Below are 17,685 nucleotides of genomic sequence, written 5' to 3' on the forward strand. Positions count from 1 at the left end.
AGCAAGGCTTGATAAACAGTTTTTGCCAGCACTGATAAAAATGAGCTTTCTTCCATACATGCAGTTCAACTAAACTGACATCTCTTGTGAACTGTGGTGGGAAAGGAATTTTGCTTTACTACAATATATACCTTTATCAAGTTTTCTAACCCTTATCTAAGTTAGACACACGTCTCTGCCTTTACTTAAAACTATTTGTTGGACATATGCAATTATAGGCCTTTTTAGCAGGGACTATCTGTCAGGCACTCAAGCTCTGGGCTAGCAAGATGAAAAAAAAAAAGATACTAGTGGTGATGTGCTGATCGTTCATAAACTTGAATAGAGAAAGAAATAGAAAATGGTTTAATAAATCAGGGTGAAACGTTTCCTTCCTTTCTAGCAAAATGCCTCTGAGTTGAATGCATCAACACCAGGTTATTTAGGGAATAATTCATCCTGCATGTAGCTGATTATCTTTGATTATTTTCATGTGTACCGCGTTCTGTGCAGTTGCACATTTGGAAGGCGCTTCGGAAGCTTTTGTTATTCAAGTGTTTTTTTCAGTGCATTCATTGTTGACAAATATACATATAATCTCAGCTTAGTGATTGCATAAAATTAAATTTACAAGAGGAAAACTATTTTAAATAATGCATTTCATAATTTTACTGTAAAATACATAGGTTGCTTTAAAATTGGAAAAAGAAGAGCTACATATGACATGGTATTACAGGATAGTGTTTTTCTTATTTCTTTACTTTTTATCGCAGCAGTAGGGATGCTCAGAAAATGTCATTGTCACAGACAAATGAGTTCCTAAGATCGGTTCAGAGGTACTGCTGGGACTGAGGGGATTTTTTTAAAGTGTTTTGTAAACATTAATGAGTTAAATCTCAAACCATTGGTGAGTTGTGTGATATATCTGTGGTAGAGATGGACAAACTGAAGTACGACTGGACTGACCTCCCTGGAAAAGTCTCCTTAATAAGAGTACTTCTGCGCCTAAGAGATCTAAGATTAGTTAAAGGACAGCTCTCAGCTCTTAATCTTGTGTGTCATCATTGCACATGCTGCTTCCTAGCACGCGGACATGGAGACCCTTACCCGTAAAGTAATTCATGAGAATACAGTATGAAAGTCACATCGTTTCAGAAGAGCTACAAGTGTACTACAGTTAAGCACATGCTGTTAAGTGCTTTACTGGATCAGAGACACAGTGGTTGCACTGTGGATCCAGATCCTGGATAATTTAAATGCTGTGTTGAAATTGCACTACAAAATAATTTGAAATTGAGTAGATTACTTTATGCCTAGGAAATAGCTAAAGAAAGTCAAAAGCAACAAGTTAAAAAGTTTTAATGAGTGCATGTGGTGAGTATTTTATTATTATAAAAGCTGTAGGGTTTATTAGCTGATACAGGGCTGGAGTTTTTCATTAGCCAAAGGCGTTTCAGGTTTCGTGGGACATAGCTGGAAAACATTCCAAACAAATGAATATTCTATTTTAAAAGAATAATGAGACGTTGAGGGCTTTTGTAAACTCCAAAGTTTGCTGAACCAATATCTCTAATTAGATGAAGAAACTCTCTACAGAGGCTTTGCATCAACGGCTGTGCACATAGCAAATGTTTTAAGCATTTACATATCAAATACTGCTGGCAGCGTTTTGGCTGCAGTCCAGAGCTGTAGATAGTTTTAATCACATTTGTTCATTAATCCTTGGTGGAATTCTCTTATATGGTCTCTTTAGGATTTTCATTTAAGCATGTGCTGCTGCTTGTCAGCAGTGGGCTTATTTATTTATTTTATGAATGCCATCTGAAGCCTTGAATTTATAGAAAATAAGTTGTGGGGTGGCTTAGGAAGCAGACGATGGCGTAGATTTTTCTCTCAGTAGATCTCCTTTGTACCCAAGCATTTATGTACTCTCACTAGGAAGAGGTTTATTCAGCAGCGTGACATTTAAAGAAGACTTTCACTCTTTTGTGACTATGTTAGTTCTTTTCTTTTCCATAGGAAACAGACAGTGGTTGAATGGGAAGCAGTAATTGAAAGTATAGCAAAGATGATTGTATTGCTAATAAAATGTCTTGAGAGTCATACAACACTGGCAGAGCTGCACTGAGAGTAGCTGCATCCCGTGTGATGACTGATCAGTGCCTGGAGCATCAAAATGCAGAAAGCTAACGCTTTGAAATACACGAGTGCGATTTCCCAGCCCAGATGGCAGCGCTGTTGCTGGAGCAGAACTCTAATCTCTCAAGTACTCCAGCGAGCTGAGCTGCTAAGGCAATAGCTTTCTTCTATTATCTTGTTCCTCTGTTAAACCTGGCTTGAAAGACAAAACAAACCATTTAAGACAACACTGTTGTAAAAGCAGAGGTGTTAACAGTCACCTAGAGCCCTCCACATGCATTTGGCCTCTGAAATCCTATCTGTCGTTCTCATTGTTATGGTACGTTTTGCGAATGACTGCTGTTACGGGAATCGGCTTCTCTGAAAAATGCCTGTCGTGTTAATATTTGTTGTGTGATAGATAGTGAGGGCTAAATATAGCCTTCCCCTTTCTTTGCATTTTTAGATGGCAGAGTCTTTTTTTCTTGCTACAGCCAGGGTCAGGCTCCTCTGAGCCTCCCCTTGCACTAAATTGCCTTCGGGGAGAGAGGAGGAGTTGAGAGCATCAGTGAGAGGGTCAGGCTGCGTATCCAGGGACCCAAAGCTGAACCCTGCAATGAGAGGTTTTTTCCTGTATTGTTGTGCTGCATTTGCATTGTTGATCATCTTGCTATAAGCATTTCCTTCAGGAAGAGGTCTTGTAGGTTTTTGCTTTTTTCTCCTGAATCATTCCACTGTTGTATCCTTTTGTTAGGTTACCCGTGCACGCTGTGTATGCAAACCCACACACGTGCTAGCTGGCATGGTGGAAGGGCCAGTATGGATCAGGATCCCTTATTGGAGTAGGAAGATCCCACCCAGCTTCACTGGCCAAGTGCTGCCATGTCCCCAGCAGACATGGGAGCGAAGCTTTCAGGGTGCACTGGACGCTATACAGGTGTAGGTGGAAATTTGCAATAATTCTTCCCCATCTCTGGGATTGCTCTCCTTCCTCCCCACCTCCTCTGCACCTCGTGGTGATGCAGGGCTGCTGGCAGCTGCAGACGCTTGTGAGCCAGTCTGAACACGTGCATTCCTTGCATAAGAGGGAGAGGGTCATATATTTGGCAGGATAGGCCCAGGCTATCCTGGGATAGCCCCAGGCTAGGAATAGTCAGAGAAGGAACTCTCCTTCTGCCACAGGGGTCTTGGCAGCGATGGCATGTCCTGATACTTTACAATAATGTGTTAAATAAGATTAAATTAATCATTTATTGAAATCAATGAGCTTAATCATAATTACTAGAATATATTGAAAAGAAGGTAGCAAAATCGAAGGCACTCAGCTCTTCCACTTCCAGGGTCTTGTGTGCACATCTGCATGTTTAACCATGGAGTAATATAATGCTTAACTCTGAGTAGATGAGTTTGCCCCATAATTCCAGTTTTCTTCTCTGAAGTCTTTTTCTTCTCTAGGGACCGTCTAGAAATAGTTTCTTGGCAAAGAACTGCCGGGGTTGCTGTACATCTGGGCTCTGTAGGGCTGTGCTTTTGTACAGTCACAGTGATCCTGGGAACGTAAACTGTGGAGAGGAGTCAGATGGGTATGGGTGGAAATACTAAAGCTTTGGGCACTGAGAGCTCTTGTAACAGTTTTTACTTACCTCTTCTGACTATATATTTGCCTTAATCATCCTTGCTTCAGAGGCCCTTCATTGCTGCTTCAAACCACATCAGCCTCCTTGCTCTACTCTCCCAAACGCTTTCCCCTTTGTTTGTTACTCTGTTTTTTTGTCTGTTCAGCTGCTTTCGTGATACTCGCCTACCTCTCCAGCACCCCACACCGTGGCAGAACTACCACTATGTTTACTGACACCACTGTTCACCATAGCAAGGGCTAATGCCTCCCTGCGCTCACGTCCCTCTTTGTTGCAGCTAATAGGGTCTTGTGCAGTGGCTAGCAGGCTTGCCTTTAGATAATGCTAAATTAATCATGATTAATAATTTTACCCATTTTCAGTGTGCCGTCTCCTCACAAGTGGGTATGTTGTTCTGTACTAACCTAGGCTGTTTGAATTGCACCAAAAGCGCGCGTACGGCCCAGCATGGAAGTGTGTGTGTCAGTGTCTGGTGAGACCTGCTGCCTGAATTCAGGAGCTGCCCTCAGACCCCTGGTGCTGGTGTCACAGCACAGCATCATCAGTCACTGCAGTGCAGCTGTTTCAGTTCAGCACTTCAGGATTGTTCTTCTAGGGAATACAGCCTTTGTCTTTGCAAAATATGGTAAATATATGAAAAAAATATCAGAGCTGTGGCTGCAGAAGCATTGTCAGCAACGCTGTAGGTGCCGGCATGTGCTCAGTTCTAAGGACTCCCAGGTTCAGTGATTGCTGGTCGCTGCAGCTAACAACTATTACGCACTTACCTAACTGCGGCAGGATGGTTTGCTGGGGAAAAGTTGGGCAGCTTGTAGAAGCTCTGATCCTGCTGTTGCCTGTGGCCTCAGTAATGTCGCATGGTTAACGTTGCAATTACTGTGACCAGTACTGTGAATTGTCACAACCTAGGAACACTTAGGTTTCTTTTGCTGGGAGTGTGTCAGTAGGCAGGGTAACAAAAAGTTCCTTTTGTCCCATGTATGTAGCAATAAAAAAGGTGTTAATATTTCTTTTACCTGTCAGATAAGAAAATGCATAAGAAAAAAACTTCCACACATTAAGATTACAACGGTGACAAAAGCACTAAAGGCAAAAATCACATTCAAATCAGATTAGTGCCTGGGGAGAGAAACTGCTAAGAGGCCAAGATACTGTTGCTTCCAGCAGGCTTTGCCCTTCACTTCTGGAGAAGTGTGGATCCAGGACTGAGCGGATCAGTTTTAAACAATTTTAAAGCCACATTTTAATTGTCTTGCTCTAGGTTTTCATATCCCAATGTTGTAATTTACAAGTAAGCATATTTGTCATTAAAGTGAGTTACAGCTGCCTGGAAGGGGTAGCAGAATCCACTTCTCAGTGCTGATGCTTGCATGTAAGAGCAGGAAAAGAGAAGAAAAGAAAAGAATGCCAGAAAATAATGATTAAGAATGGAATTTAGTCTGGGTTCAGCTTAGCAGCTGTCCCTTGCCCGTGCTTGTGCATGTAATTCAGGGTAAGCTCATGACAGACTTTTAAGTTGGGACAATGTGGGGTATTCCTGGTGAACAAAGTGCTGAGAAAGACCTGGCAAGAGCCGGTGTGGTAAAAGCAATCCCTTCCCGGGCATTGCTAATGAAGCAGGGCTGAAGAGAATGAAGTTGCCTGTAGAAGTCTAAAGCCCAGCGAGACCACAGGAGAGATTTCCATGGATTTCATTAGATTTTGTCTCAAACCTCGAGCCAGTAACAAAAGAATTCTCCAGTACGAGAGCTGCTTTCCAAGCAGAAACACTGTATATATGTATAATGTCTAAAAACATTTATTTATCCTTACCTTTCTGATAGGTCAGAAGTAAGTGACTAGGAGACAGAGAGATGATCTATACTTTGTGTGCAGATGCACTGCAGCCCTTAGCACTTTTCATAAAGTTTGAAAACAAGATTGCTCAGTCTGGTCCTTGATAAAGGAAATAGTTTATAAACCCAGTCCGGGTATTTACTTGAAATGTGGACATTTTTTGAAGACCTCACTGGTGAGTTCACTTGAAGCAGATGGCAAGCTGAACCTTCCTACCTATGACCTCGCCTGCTGAAGCAGAAAAGAAACCAAAAGAGATTTTTGGCAGCACTGCCTTTGCCGCAGCATCATTGTGGGTGGGCTCTGGAGTTTGGGCTGGATTTCAGTTAAGTCAGTGGCTTTTTGAGTTGCAGCAATCTGTGGTCCCCAGGAAGTTTTTCTTACTGTCACTGCTCCCTGTTTTAATCAGCAGGGTCTCATCTGTCTGCAGAGCCGTAGCCTGTTCTGTGCCCAGGCACGCCCCTGGTTCCCAGTGCAGGCTGGGGGGGTTAAGCCCCAGGGTCTATGCTGGGACAGGCAGACCAACACCAGCGTGTCTGAAATACCTGTCTGGAGAGGGGCACCAGGCGCTCACCATGCCGGGGGCAGCCCCTGCAGTACCAAAACGGCAGAGTCCAACCCCAGAATCCGACAGAGCAGTTGCTCTTTCCTTCATCTGATTCATACATAGAGTGAATCCATACCTGTGTGCTGCCAAAAGTTTCTGAACTTTTGATCTAACTTAGCCAAATTGTTATGCAATTGAATAAGTTTTGACATATGAATAGTCCCATTGAAGTGACTGCTATTCCTTACATCCTTCAAGTCGCCCATGCGTTAAAGTACCTTGCTGAATCAAGGACATTTACTTCACTATCTTCCAAAAGTAACAGTCACTTGTTTTCCTTTTCTCAGATTCTCCAAAGACTTTCTTAATCTATTTTCACAGCTGTAAACTAAGGGCATCTCTGCTCTTTGCTTGGATTAGTCACCAGGACTTGGAGGGTTTGCTTAAAACCAGCAACCCCAGCACTACCTTTTGTTCTCCACAGTGTTCGGTCGTGGTTGTGTGCAGGGATGCACTCTTACAGCTTCCTGGGCAGACCTGTCAGCGTGTTCAGACAGTGCAAACACAAAGTCAGTGTTTCTCCTTCCAGTTTTCCATTTCAGTCCCTAGTGTATACGCCATATTCTGAAATTATTGCAGTGCTCAGCAGGTATATGTGCTTACTGAGTGCCCCGTTAGCCTGCTCACGCCCTGGGACACCTTAGTCCCAGGCCAGGGGCTGCTCATGAGAAAACACTTGTAGCAGACCTCGCTTTGCTTTGGCAATATCTTCTGAGTTCCCTTCTTACTACAGGACTCACTTTTCTCTTCCTTAGACCTCTAACTCTAATCTTGACCCTAACCCCGGGCTGAGCCCCAGCCCAAGGGGCTCAGCCACGTCCCCAGGTTGAGCAGTGCTGAGGGTTGAGTCACTGGCAGCCCTGGAGCTGCTTTTGCAGCCTCCGGAGCCCCCCCACCTGCCTGGCTGAGTGCTCCCATCCTCTGAGCCTGACCCCGCAGGAGTCTTGGGTGAGTTTTGCTGTGTGGTATCTCCGCAGACGGGCACGGTGCTCTGCCCCTGCTACCTCCGTCCACCCTTGCTGCAGGAGGGGAGCAGCAGTACCTTATTGAGGTGACCTCAGTAAAGTTCTGGTGGAGATGAACCCCTCCATCCCCGCTGGCAGACCTGCCCTTGCTTAACACCAAATCTACATAAATTAAGTCAAAAACCCTTTATTTCCCCATCAGTCTTCTTCACTTGTCACCTTCTCATGGAAGCCCTCCCACACGCACAATCTTTCGCCACACTTCGAGTTCACTGGAGGATTAGTTTCCCGTTTCTCTCTGCGTGCTGCACACCTGAAAGCCTGCACATTTTCTCTCAGCCTCGCTACTGTTGCATCGTCCTCCCTCCCGGCTAATGGCACAGGTAACCAGCTGACTAATCCTTCTCCCTGGTACCTCGCCCTCCCAGTGAGTTTAGTAACAAAGGGAAATAAAAGTGGGAGCTGTGTGGATGCATCCATCAGCTCCAGCCTCACACACCAACTGTGGAAAGGCTTTTTCCTCAAACTGTATTCATGCTGTGTTACACATTAGGGAAACTGATAGGGATGTAATATGTATATTAGTGTGTTTTAATCAGTAGCATGAACTACTCTCCCCATCCCCATGACTTTTTTATTTCCTTCTTAAGAAGGAAATACTAGAAATCATGTTGCACTTGTTACTTTCTGTTATACCGTGATGATTAGTAAAAGATTCTGTGCCAGATTTATGCTCAGTGAATTATCCCTGAAATTTATGGAGTTATAGCAGAATTTAATTTGGCAGTGTGGAGTTGATGTTGCTCCCAGTGATGTCTTCAGCTGAAAATCTCAGCTTTCCATTGCCTTACTTAGAGAAAAAATAGGCCCATGTCTTTAGTATGTCTCAGAAGGAGTGCCAGAGGCATTGTAAATAGCTGGTGCCAGAGGCACTGCGATGGTGTAGACTCTGCTGCTGCCATACATGAAATGTGGTAGCAATCTGTGCCAGAGGCATTTAGGAAATATACCCCTGAAGGCAGTTTTCTGAGAGGTGAGGAGGATGTTAGCAGCTGCATTAGCATCTATGGCATGTTCAATACCTTTGATTTTCTTTTTAATGTCATGTGGTGGAATAATTCGGAGGTGGTGCGCAGCATCCTCATGATATTGGGGCCAGAAGAAACAGTTTGAATGAAAGCTTAATAGAAATTCAGCATGCTCCCATGCTGCGCACAGAATTGGTTGACCGCATAAATCTAAATGTCAAATAACTAGAAAGATTTACGAAATGGAAATGTGATGTTTTATTTCCACGTTGTCAACACATTAAAAGAAGCATACTTAATTGTTAAAGAGTAAAACTCTGTATAATTTCTTTTTCTAAAAAAAAAAAATATTAAAAGTAGGACCAAGATGCCACCAGTGTTTTCAAGAAGTGGGAAAATGTCAATTATTAATTATTTTGGGAGCTAAAAATCATGTGGGCATTTATAAGCATTATCTAAAAAGTAAGAAGCATTGAAAAGTTTGTATGGCAGCCCCAAGTCCCAATACACTTGGTAGAGCACTACTGAATAGCAAAATATAGGTTGGTGAGCAATCTAGAAACGATAATGTTTTATTGAGTGGTGTGGATTGTTACTTTGGCTGATTTGATTTTTATCCTGTAAGGAAATTAAAGCTCAAGCACTTCCAAACTTGGTTACATTTCTAAAGATCATCTTTACATGCCAGCTTTTGCCTAGAAACTCACCCAAAGATGTCAGCCATTGAAACCATTTCATGTGGAAGCATTGCTAAGTAAATTCACTAAATGCCTATTCATCCCAGTAAGATGGAGAATCACTGGAGCAGCAAATGTGAAAATCTGCACAGCTTACTATACAGAAAGCAGTTTTCGGAGGTTGCCAAATTGAGATGCAGAGTCTGACCCTGGGAGATACTACAACTCACATCAGGGTCTCAGGCTCCTACAGCCTGGTCGTTCAGGCTGGTTGATAGACAGGTACTTCATTTGGTCCAGATAAAATCAATGGTTAACTTGTTCTTTATTCATCAGTTCAATAATGAAATGCTACCTGTGATGACAGAAGAATTTGGTTTTATGAGATACAAAGATAGTTTACTAGACTGATAACGTTTCCAAGTTGTTGCAGCCTGACCCCAGAAGTTAAACACATTTTGTATAGGACTCTGGTTTAACTTGGTTTTCTGTGGCTTATAATAATGAAATGTTTTCAAGATACAGTACTACTGACAGCTGTGTTATCTTTAGGTTTTTTTGCCCTCAACTCCATTACTTAAGTAGTGTTGTATCTATAATGTTGTGGTTTTGAATGCAACTCAGGAGATCAAGATCTTTTTAATATGATTTATTCAGTTTTCTTAAATATGCTGACCTAGATAAATAGAGAATGTTTTTGCTCCATTGTTAAAGAAATAACAGACCACAAAAGCTGTCAAGCATAAATACATTCTTGGACGCGTCAGCTGAAATGTTGAAAATACTGGTGTCAGATTGCCAGTCATACTAATCGGAATTAACCTTCTAAATTTCTTTGTTCCTATTAATTATATTGGGATTTTGACATCCAGATTCTCTTGCTTTATGCATTCCGACCTTGGCCTCTTCTCTATTACAAGGATGAAAACAAATAAAATGCCAATAGATACTTAACCAAATTCCCTAGGAAAGATCTAGCAAAGCATGTAAAATGGGATTATCAATGCAGTCATCTCACAGCTGGGTTTTCATACTTAAAAAGTGCTGAGCAGTATTACTTAATACATACTCTGTTACAATGCTTAAAACATCTGCCAAGAGCTGATATGAAATTCGTTAAGATGTAATAAAGCTGTGCTTCTTTCCAAGTACACTTTCCTGAGTAGAGGGAGGCAGTGAAGTTTAGCAGCAGGATGGAAGTTTTTTCAGCAACTGCCTCCTTCAAAGATTCTGCAGATGGTCCCCAAATGAGAACAATAAGTATATAAATTACTCTTAACATAGTAGTTCTCGCAGTGTAATTTGTGCATCTTTTGTTCTTTCTCTTGCAGGACAAATGACCAGCTAGTAGCATTCCTGTCCAGATACCGTGATATGAACTTCTTGAAATCACACGGGAGGGACAACGCAAGGTAAGCTGGCCCTTTCCTCAACTTGTTTTAACCATGGCACTGAGGGTTTTTGCATAGTGGCGGTTTTCCAGCGTTATCTGAGTGAAGAAATCCCTAGTCCAGGAAGGAGAAGCAAATGAGGAGAGGAAACCATGTCCTGAGGACAGTTGCTTCTTGGTCCAGAATGACCCCTCCCCAGAATCAGTTTGCAAAGATGCTTTTGTGGGGAGGAAGACATTAGACAGACTGATGCTTGTTCCCTCCTTGGGGCCTGGCACAGATCGATGTTTCAGGAGCAAGTGGTAATTGCCCCACACAACAGCTCATCCCTGCCCCAGCTGGTCCCAGCCACACTGGTGACCAAGACCTGTGCTAGCTGGGGTGTGCAGCAAAGTCTTGTGCAAACAGAGCTTCTCTGCAAGGTGTGGGAGCCTGTACCAGCCTGCACATGCTAGTGAGGGTGAGGATGGTGGCTGGAGGGTTATCATGGTCTGCTACAGTTTTGAAGTCAGTGTCCATCTTCATCCACCCTGCGTGGGTCTTGGGGAGAAGAGGATGTGCTGTGTTTCCCACAACGCATCAGTAGTACAGCTTTGTGGTTTGAGGGAGCAGCTGTGACCAAACACTGTGTTTCCAAAGCTTTAAACAACCTCTGCAGGTGAAAGATCTTTCTCATCCGATTGCAGTGGTCCTCTTTTCCTCTTTATTGATAGCTTTTCTTTTCCTTTTTGTTGCTAGTTTCATACCATAACAGGAGTCTTGCAACAGTTCCAGCAACTCCATATGCTGAGTCCCAGTGGCTTTGCACCTAAAAATACTGTTTTATTCTGCCTGGGTCACCAGGTCATCTCTCTATTCTGTAAAATGTCAAGCGTACTGTAAGGCTGGGTTCAGATAGTGTACATAGAGAATGTGACACATCGAGTCTCATGTTCAGCTCAGCGGGTGGGTAGAATAACACACAGGTCTCACTTCTTGGCTGCTCTTGCTCTTGTCACTAGATTTATCAATTCTGTCATGTTCCTGTTTAAATGAAGTCCTCACGAGCATTCATCTTGTGCATGCAGAAATTCTATAGCAGGTAGTAAAAAATAATACTGTGAGGAATAATATTTAAATCCGAGTCAACAGTTTTCACAGGAGAGTCTCTGGTTTGGGAAATGCAGGGTGTCAGAGTGATTGGCAGGCTCAGCTCTAGCTGGCAATAGTGGTCGGCAGCAGAGTTAAATAGAAAAGAGAAGAGAAATGGCCAGGGAAAAGCAGTCGGTCTCCTACACCTTTTTGTTCCTCTGGTGCACCTGATTCTTCTCAAATTCCCTGAGCTGGCTAAGGAAAATAACTAATGAATTTTGACGTGCTTGCATCAAGCTGGTTCGAACATGCCAACCTCAGCTGTGTTAGAACAATTTAGATCAATTAAACACACTAATCTGGTATTAATTTAATAATAAAATGAGCTAATGTGCCACTTGTCCTCCCCTCACAGGAATAACAACCCATTTATTAGTTCAATGGTTCCCTTTGACTGTATAAACAATTAAATACCTTTTAGCCTACTACAACATGTCACCATCTTTCATTTTTTCTCCTGGATTTCTACCATAAATTCTCTGTGCATCAGGGAACATAATGTGGGACACAACTGCAGATTTGCTGCCTCTGTCCGCCATGGTTGTGTAGTCCCTGAGTCCCGTAAGCGCTCCCACTGCTGACCACTGGATGAATGAATCCTTTCACATTGCCCCTTGGCAGCTCCCCAAAGTTTCTATCAGGGAGATACAGTGGCTCCCATCCTCCTGCATAGCCCAGATAACTGCAGAGACAGGACTCAGGCTAGCAGCTGCAGAAGCCTCTGAGTAATATTGGCATTTGGTAAAAATCCATTCCATTGGTGTCAAAAGCTGATAAAAAGCAGTTAGCCCTCTGCTTCTATTGTGAGTGAATTTCCATCTCTTACATCCACCTGTTGAGAGAGAAATTGTATCTAATGTGAAGATCTCTAGCCTGATCTTTCAGTTTTACTGTTTGAGTAACTCAGTCTTGTCTAAACCGGTGAATGTACCATCTGCTCTGCCCATTTGACACACAATTTCCAATTGACTTTCATTTTATGCCCAAGGCGTGTAAGCTGTGGTCATGCTGGTGAGGTTTATCCCTGTAGTTAGAGTGATGAAATCCTCTGTACTGAAATACCTCGTATAAGACCAGGCAGGTGAGATGAGACTGAAGGCCCATCTAGGCTGTCACCCCATGTCCTGCTGCTTATAGCCAATGTCCCCAGAGGAGCAGAAGAGGCGGGTAGTGGCACTTCCTTAAAATATTCTCCCAGCCCCCTGTGATGCTTGCTTGGGGAATTTCCACAGCCGAACTTGGTGACTTGTTCATTTAAGAGTAAGGGGTGATTATTTTTTTCTATTAATTTTTCCAGTTACGTTTTAAATTTTGCCGTTTGCTTTGCCTTGTCACAGTCCTGTGGAAAAGAAGTATCCCGTGGGGGGAATGGTATGGCCAAGAGCTTAGTAAGGTCTAGAAGAGAAGCAACAGACTCAAGGTTTGGCAACAAAAATTTAAAAAAAGCAAAAAACCAAAAAAACCCACAGCTTTTGGAAAGGATTTAGGACACAGGCCAGTCTCCGAGTTATTGGGCAATAGGAGAAAACTCCCTTGGGACATCCTATCTCAAAACAGACTGGAACAGGATTTTTTATTTAAAATGGCTAGTTGAAGCCATGATAAGGGAGAAGACACTGGACTAGACTGACTGCCACCCCATGTACAATAATAATTTTGCTGTTCCAAGGTGTTTTCCTCAAAACAAGTGAACTAATAATACAGGAGCTCAGCATTTAAATATCACTGAAAGCAATGTATAACCCTTGCTGCTACTTTTTGTTTTAATTTGTGGATAAGTAATTGCTCCTAAACAATAAGCTTCTCAACTGTCTAAGTCTGCATTGTAAACAATTGGAAACTGAATTTTAAGTCATCCTAGTCTCTGGATCATACAACGGAGAGAGAAAGATTCGAAGTGCCATCTTAAAACTGAAATGCTTATACAGCTCAATTACAATGTACTTTGTATTCAAGCCATGTTCACAATCAGTACATGTTTTACTGCCAAATAAGGAGAGAAACCATGCTTCCTTTTATAGAGTGAAGTTTTCTATTAGTTATGCCAAAGTCATTAAAAAGTGCATCGCTCTGATTTTCCTTTAGTGGCTTCAGAAAAGGGAATGGACATGAAAATGTGTCCTTAACTCAGCTGGAGAAGCATTATTTCCTTAGAGAGCTGGATGTATGAAATGAAATTGCATACAGGGGCTGGAGTCGTTACATAGTACTTAGTGGGCAACGCTTAAATTTTCTCCTCTTTTCAGTGTCTTAGACTATTAAAAGCAAAAGAATAACCCAGTAGTTGTGTAAGCTATTACAATTTGGAACACCCAGAAGATTTGGTTTTTTGGCAGGAGCAGCACCTGGCTGATGTATTATAACATATAAAGACAGTCAAATGTGGCACCTTCAACGACAGGCAGGAAGAAGGTTTTTTTTTCTAGAAACCTTGCCACAGTAATCATTTGGGAAACAGTGTAAACATGCTGTGAAGGTTGGATGCTGTTACATCTTAGAGGAATCTGGAGCTCATAGGCAGAATACCAACAACTAAAGAAAAGGCCATTAAAAGTTTGTTATGTATCTGAGTTCTTTTCTTGTGCTGTTTTTTTCTTCTCATTAATGCTATTGATAGGACGAGAGGAAATGGCCTCAAGTTGCACCAGGGGAGGTTTAGATTGGACATGAGGAAAAATTTCTTTACTGAAAGAGTGGTTAAACATTGGAACAGGCTGCCCAGGGAAGTGGTTGAGTCACCATCCCTGGAAGTATTTAAAAGACGGGTAGATGAGGCGCTTAGGGACATGGTTTAGTGGGCATGGTGGTGTTGGGTTGATGGTTGGACTCGATGATCTTAGAGGTCTTTTCCAACCTTAATGATTCTATGATTCTGATTCTATTCTTTGCAGTTGTGTTGTCCCCTTTCTGGATCCTGGGTTCGAGATACTTTTAGAGGTGTTGCTGAACTGTACAGCTTTTAGTAAGGAGCATCGCAAGCCTATCCCAGTTCTCAGAGGCTATAGAGACCTTAACTACCGAAGGGCCAGAGCACGTTCCCAAAATCTCCACCTCTTTCAGCCCAGTTCTGCTGATGTGCATCTGTTTCATCACCCTTTCAGACATGCCCTTTTTGCACTGTGGCACGTGCTGTTCATTGGCGTTCTGTACACTGGGTTGATGGTGGTTTGGCCGTTAGTTAGAAAATGGATCACGCAGTAAATGCGTATTGTGTATTGCGTTGATGAATCGCCCAGTAAGTACCCAAATGCTAGGAAAAAAATTGATATATTATCCCTGCTGCCGGAATAGTTTAACCACTTAGCTCCCAGCAGCACTTACCTTCCTGCTCATGTGAAATATTTGGTGGTTCATTTGGCTCAAATTTCCCTCAGCCATACTTTTTTTGTTAATTTTCTTTAAATGCTTCAGTATTCTGAAGCACACAGGCTATGAAGATCTATTTTTTGCTTGTAAGTAGTTCAGCCCAACAGTGGCTTGTGAACTGTAGCGACTGAAATAACAACACGCATCTTCTATGCAAAGAGACTGCTCTTAAAACTTCTAGACGCTACAGCTAACTTTCAGATGTTCCTTATTGCTTTATGCTAAGCATTAGGGGAACCAGGAAGCCCTTACTGCTTTGGCTTGACAATTTGCCTCCTTGTAGGGCTTCTATTTCTGCTCGGTTTTGGAAAACAATGCTAAGTTGTCAATAGAAAGGAAAACAGAAATAGGTTGAAGATGATGGGAAGATGCGGTAGAAACAGCCATATGTTTCTACATGGGACAAAACAGGATGGTTTTTGGTCTTGGTAGAGTATACAAGCAAGATCATCCACCAGTTCAGGAAGGTGCAGTAAGTGAGGAAGTTTGAAGTAGCTACAATCTATCGGGTGGGGCAGGAATTAAGAAGGAGGTGAAAATTGAGGTACCAATAAAGTAATCAGAAATCTGATTGCTATCTAAGAACATTGAGCTGCACACTTCATTTTCAGTGGTATAAATAGTAACATTTGTGTCCTTTCATCTGAGATCCTGCAACATTTTATAAAATAATTATGGCAGGGAACACCCTTTTAAGTTGGACAGATATTCTTGGCCCTGTTTTACCCACGGGTCAATAGCCTGATTTGGTAGCTTGAAAATCCGTACAGAAGTGACTCACACTTGCCCTCAATCACATGGAAAGTTTGAATCCCCGTTTCCTTTTCTTTCTTCAATGGTCTAGTATGCAGATTCCGAGATGTTAAGCACAGTAGAAACACCCAGTGAGATGCTATTGTGGTGGACGCCGGGGTGTGCTCTGCAGGGGGTGTCCCTTTGCATTGCCTGCGGGCGCTGCGCAGCTGTGATCTGCTGGCCGTGGTGGAAGCGGTAGCATCACGTATATGAGATGGCTTCAAGCTCAGCTGCTCAGGCCCAGCAGTGTTCTCAGGTTGGAGACTGCTCGGTCGTGTGGGTGTTGGGAAGAAGAGGAGGTGAGGGGACAAGAAATCTATTAGAGAAGACATTTATTGGAGACAAACAGATTGCAAAATGTCAGGTTTCATATCGTTGAGTCTGTCTGTGGTGAATTCATGCTACATCTGATCACACTGTTTTCTCCCTGTTTTGCTTATTTTATATAAAAAGAAACAAAATCACTTGAGTTGTGGCCTCCTTGATCATGAGAGGAAGACATTACATTTTTGTCCTTGTAAAAGCTGTTCCAGTGTTTCTTAAAATATGTGGTAAGTGAAGAGTGGTGGAAAGAAACCCACAGGAAAGTCTTTGAAAGTCTCTCTTGAGCCTTGTACTCATGAGGGACTGTATGGAACTGTTGTCAAAACAAGGCAATTCTTAGTAGAGTCATTACTGCAAAAAATAGCCTCTGCAAGTTTCCTACAACTAAAAACAATTTTAGAGGTTTTTTCATTTTTGGGACACTTGAAGAGTTTGCTCCCTGGTCTGCAACATCAAAATATTGAGAAGCATTAAGGCTTTTTAAGACTTCCTCTGAAAGAGAGATTTCCAGAAGATGGAAAGTAAGAGTTTTCGAAACCAGTGGAAGTTAACACTTAGGAAAAGGTGGACGAAAAGAAAGAATCACAAGGATTTTCTTCTAAACGTAATGCAAAGATGTGATATGACTAAAGCATTAAATGGATATACTGAGAAAATTACATACGAAAGAAGCAGAAACAAATTATATAGAGTATGAGGCACCTATTGTAAAGCTTGAAAAATCTGATTATGTCCATATAGAGATGGAATAATGACCAGATAAAATGTGTGTATTCCTCAGCTTTCAACAGCATCTCGTGTGGAATACCCTACATGCCATGGACATTTGGTTTCCATAAAGATGCCATTGATTGAGAAGGGCCATGTTTAACATAATATTTCAAGGTAGACTTGTAACTTGAAAGAGCCAGTCAAAATACTGTACCATTTTTGCTACACTGTAAATGATCTAAACCTTATATTGTCCAACATTTGTGGCAATAGACCAGTTGTCTGCTCCAGATTTACTTGCACACTGAGCATAAAACTGTTTAAACATACATTGGAAACAACTGTGGTAGCATGGACTGTCAGAAAATCCTTCCAGTAGAGCTGCTCGGTCTCATGATGACTTGCAGCCCAGCTCCTAGAGACCCACAGAAACTGCAGGAACAAATGTTACTAACTGCATCTCTCAGTGCTGGCTTATTTTTCGTGGCCGTGTCACCTGTGTTTTCTGCTCTGAATTCAATCCCTGTCTTCCCGAGGTCGGAGCCCGTGCTGTCCTTGCCGAGGGACAGCTGGTGATCCCATGGTGTGGGGTCGGCCGCCCCTCCATTCACATGCCCACCATGCTTGCTGCTCCACGAGGTCTGGTGCCCTCCTCTGTTGTAGGGCATATAGAGATATGAATGACAAACACTAATCATATTTTAAAAGTAAGATTTCCCTATGCTCCTTGCTAACTTCTGAGCATTTAGCACAGTGGGCAAAGCTACTAAAAGCATTTCAATTTGTGTGCTTACAGAGTTGGCTTTTGCATGTGAAATAAGCCCAACCTCACTATAGCAAATCCAGTCAAGAGAGTAATTCTTTATGATATTGTTGATGTTTTTTTTGTGCATTGGCGTTAAAGCTTAGGGGATTGTTAGGATACTATTGTGTTTATAATATTTTCTTCAGAGTAAGGGAATTAAAGAAAGATAAGAAGAATTCTGCTTTTGACCTCATAACATTTGCATTCAGGATGCTGCAGTTTAAACACATTGGAAAGCAGGTTACAGTTTTTATTTCTCCCTCTCTTTTCTTCCATTGTTTTTATCTATACTGAGAGTTTTTTAATAGCCTTTTG

General features: G+C 42.2%; 1 protein-coding gene across 1 annotated transcript in view; it reads left to right on the forward strand.

Annotated features, from left to right (window-relative positions):
• The window catches only part of XYLT1 (xylosyltransferase I), a 106,477-nt gene that overhangs the window by 59,865 nt on the left and 28,927 nt on the right, over positions 1-17,685 (forward strand). Inside the window, exon 5 of the mRNA XM_009324822.1 lies at positions 10,179-10,259. Coding sequence (XP_009323097.1) covers positions 10,179-10,259 — 81 coding nt within the window. The remainder of the gene's footprint in view (positions 1-10,178; positions 10,260-17,685) is intronic.

This window comes from Pygoscelis adeliae, unplaced genomic scaffold (genome assembly GCF_000699105.1).
Source record: "Pygoscelis adeliae isolate BGI_AS28 unplaced genomic scaffold, ASM69910v1 Scaffold85, whole genome shotgun sequence".
Lineage (NCBI taxonomy): Eukaryota > Metazoa > Chordata > Aves > Sphenisciformes > Spheniscidae > Pygoscelis > Pygoscelis adeliae.